At 46.4% G+C, this 2,728-nt stretch overlaps 1 protein-coding gene across 1 annotated transcript; it reads left to right on the top strand.

Annotated features, from left to right (window-relative positions):
• The first annotated feature begins 210 nt into the window (after nt 1-210).
• Nucleotides 211-564, top strand: LOC145408448 (uncharacterized). Its single transcript, XM_080279177.1, has one exon. It carries the CDS (start codon nt 211-213, stop codon nt 562-564), a length of 354 nt encoding a protein of 117 aa, XP_080135303.1.
• Nucleotides 565-2,728: the final 2,164 nt, after the last annotated feature.

Raw genomic sequence — 2,728 nt, 5'->3', positions numbered from 1 at the left:
TAGACAGCATTGGCAATGCGAAATTTATTACTACCAGTGACTTACTGAAAGGTTAATATCAAGTGGGACTCACGGACAGGGCTAACATTATTTCTGTCTTCATAACATCATTGGGTCTCTTTCAATATTTGGTTATGGAATTTGGCTATTTCTAATGCTCAGACTACTTACCAGAGAGCAGTCAACATCCTGGTCCATAAGTTAACCAGAATGTTCGCCTACCTGGATGACCTAGTGGTGGTGTCACCTGGGAGGAACACTTGGTTCGACAGGAGAGACTCTTATCCCGTATGGAAGAGGCTGGGTTCACCAAAAAACCTGGCCAAATCTGTTTTTGAAAGGGTCTCGCTGACATATTTGAGACATGTCGTGGGTCATGGGAAGGTGAGACCCAAGGAGGCAAAAGTCAAAGTCATCTTGTTCTCCACTCCGAAGACAAGGAAGGAACTAGTGCGCTTCATGGGGATGTGCGGCTACTACCGCCGGTTCTGCAGCAACTTCGCCAGCATCACGGCACCCCTCACAGACCTCACCAGTTCTGCCGTCCCTTACATCTGGACTTAAGCCTTTCTGGCCTCCAATCCTGTAGTCCGCTCACCTAACTACACCCTGCCCTTCCATCTGCAAAGCGATGCTAGCGGTGTTGAAGGACATAACTGATGTCCACTCTGTGACCTACTACGCAGAGTTGAAAAAACACCAAACCAACTACTTGACCATCGAAAAAGAGGCTCTGGCTCTGATCATGGCAATCAAGAAGTTTGTGTTACCTCCACCAACGCCCACAAGTAACCTTAGTCTTGACAGATCACAACCCCCTCACCTTCTTCCAAACCAACAAGACCTCGAACAATAGGATCCTCCGCTGGGCTCTCCTTGTCCAACTTTATAATCTGCAAGTCCGTCACATAAAAGGGGGTGGACAACCGAATTCCCGACTCTACCCAGAGCTCCAAAAGAAAAAAGAACCACCCTGAACTCCGTGCCCTCACTATGGGGTTCTTTGAAGGGGAAGGGGTGTTACAACCCAACTCACTACAACACCATCTATGGACAGTGTTACGACCTAGTTACCGGGTTACGCCATCTAGGGACTGATACACCCGACAACAGTTCCGCCTGGGCCCCCCAATAGCGAAATATAGTAGATGTGGCAGCAGTGTGTGTGTTTGTTCGTCTGTACATGCTCGTAAAATGTTCGGATCGTCAACTATCTCACTCCATTTTGAACGTGATTCGGCCTTTGAGTTCACTCCATTGATGGCGGTGTGTGGTTATGGAGGAGAGACGGGAGGTTAGGACGGTAGGTGGGTCGGAGTTGGGGGGGACGAACAGCTAGGTTGTTTGTATTGGACATGATAATAGTTTTCCCAGTCATTATTGTGGATCGTTTCAGGTTACTGACACTTTGTATTCCTAACAGCAATAAAAAAAAAATGAAATATTGTTGCATTGCTACCCGTTACAATATATTCCATGATGATTGGATATCCTCCATAACTTATTCCCCCCCCTCCCTCTCTCTCTCTCTCTCTCTCTCTCTCTCTCTCTCTCAGGTCATTAAGTAATCAGTATATAGCATTATCAGCACAGATTAAAGTAGATTTGTCTTTTAATTAATACTGCTGACAAAGGATGATTCACGTTCACAATGGAGTGAGAGAGTTGACGATCCGAACATTTTTCGAGCATGTACAAACGAACAAACACACTCCTGCCACATCTACTATATCTCGGTACTGGGGGGCCCAGGCGGAACTGTTGCCGGGTGTACCGTGCCCATCCCCATCCACAACCGGAGTTTCTTCTTACATCCTCTCTGAGTCGCCCCGCCAGTTTCTCGTCCTTCTGTTACTCTTCCCTAACCGAGGTATTCTCATTGTCGCCGGACCTGGGAGAGTATCCCAGAAACCTGCGGCACAGTGACTACCACCTATTCTACATTCTGCATCACTCGTCAGGCATCTCAACTCCACAATTGAGTATTCTACCCCTATAACCTCCTTCCTCCACTAGCTTCAGAGATCTGTTTTATATTGTTTTACGTGTATGCTGTAGGTTAAGACTGGTACACATAGGTTGTGTTAAGAGTGTGGTCGAATGTGTATTATACAGGGTGACACCAAAAAACCCTCATTTCAATGGTCAATGGAGAAAAAAATGGGTAATCGGAATTTTACTGGCACACATGAAACTTCATTGAATACAGTTTTTATTCATCATGGTTGCCGTCATTGTTTATACATGCTTAGAGGCGATTTTTGAAGGATACCATGGCTCGACGGGTCATGTCGGGTGGAACAGCGGCTGTCTCCTGCTGAATAGCAACCTTAAAGGCTTCAAGAGTTTGGGGTCGATGATTATACATTCGTGATTTAAGGTAGCCCCACAGAAAAAAATCACAAGGGGCGAGGTCGGGGGAACTGGCCGGCCACCCAACATCGCCACTCAACGAGTTCACCCAATCCGGAATCATTTACATCATCACTTGCAATGATCTTGGTGAAACCACACATCGAGTTCTTCAAGCTCAAGGTACTCGAGTTGTGGCCTTAGAAAGTTTTGAAGCATGTCAATGTAACAGTCAGGAGTTACGGTAACAGTTACGCAACCCTCTTCAAAGAAATAAGGATCCACGATGCCAACAAACAACAGCGCACCACACAGTCACTCGATTGGATTGCAACGGTCTTTCGTGTAGCATACGAGGGTTGTCTTCAGACCAATA

The sequence above is a fragment of the Coenobita brevimanus genome, chromosome 77 (genome assembly GCF_032717465.1).
Source record: "Coenobita brevimanus isolate Jiangsu-jjx chromosome 77, ASM3271746v2, whole genome shotgun sequence".
Lineage (NCBI taxonomy): Eukaryota > Metazoa > Arthropoda > Malacostraca > Decapoda > Coenobitidae > Coenobita > Coenobita brevimanus.
Note: the sequence above shows the minus strand (reverse complement) of the source record. Positions and strands in the feature narration are given on the sequence as shown.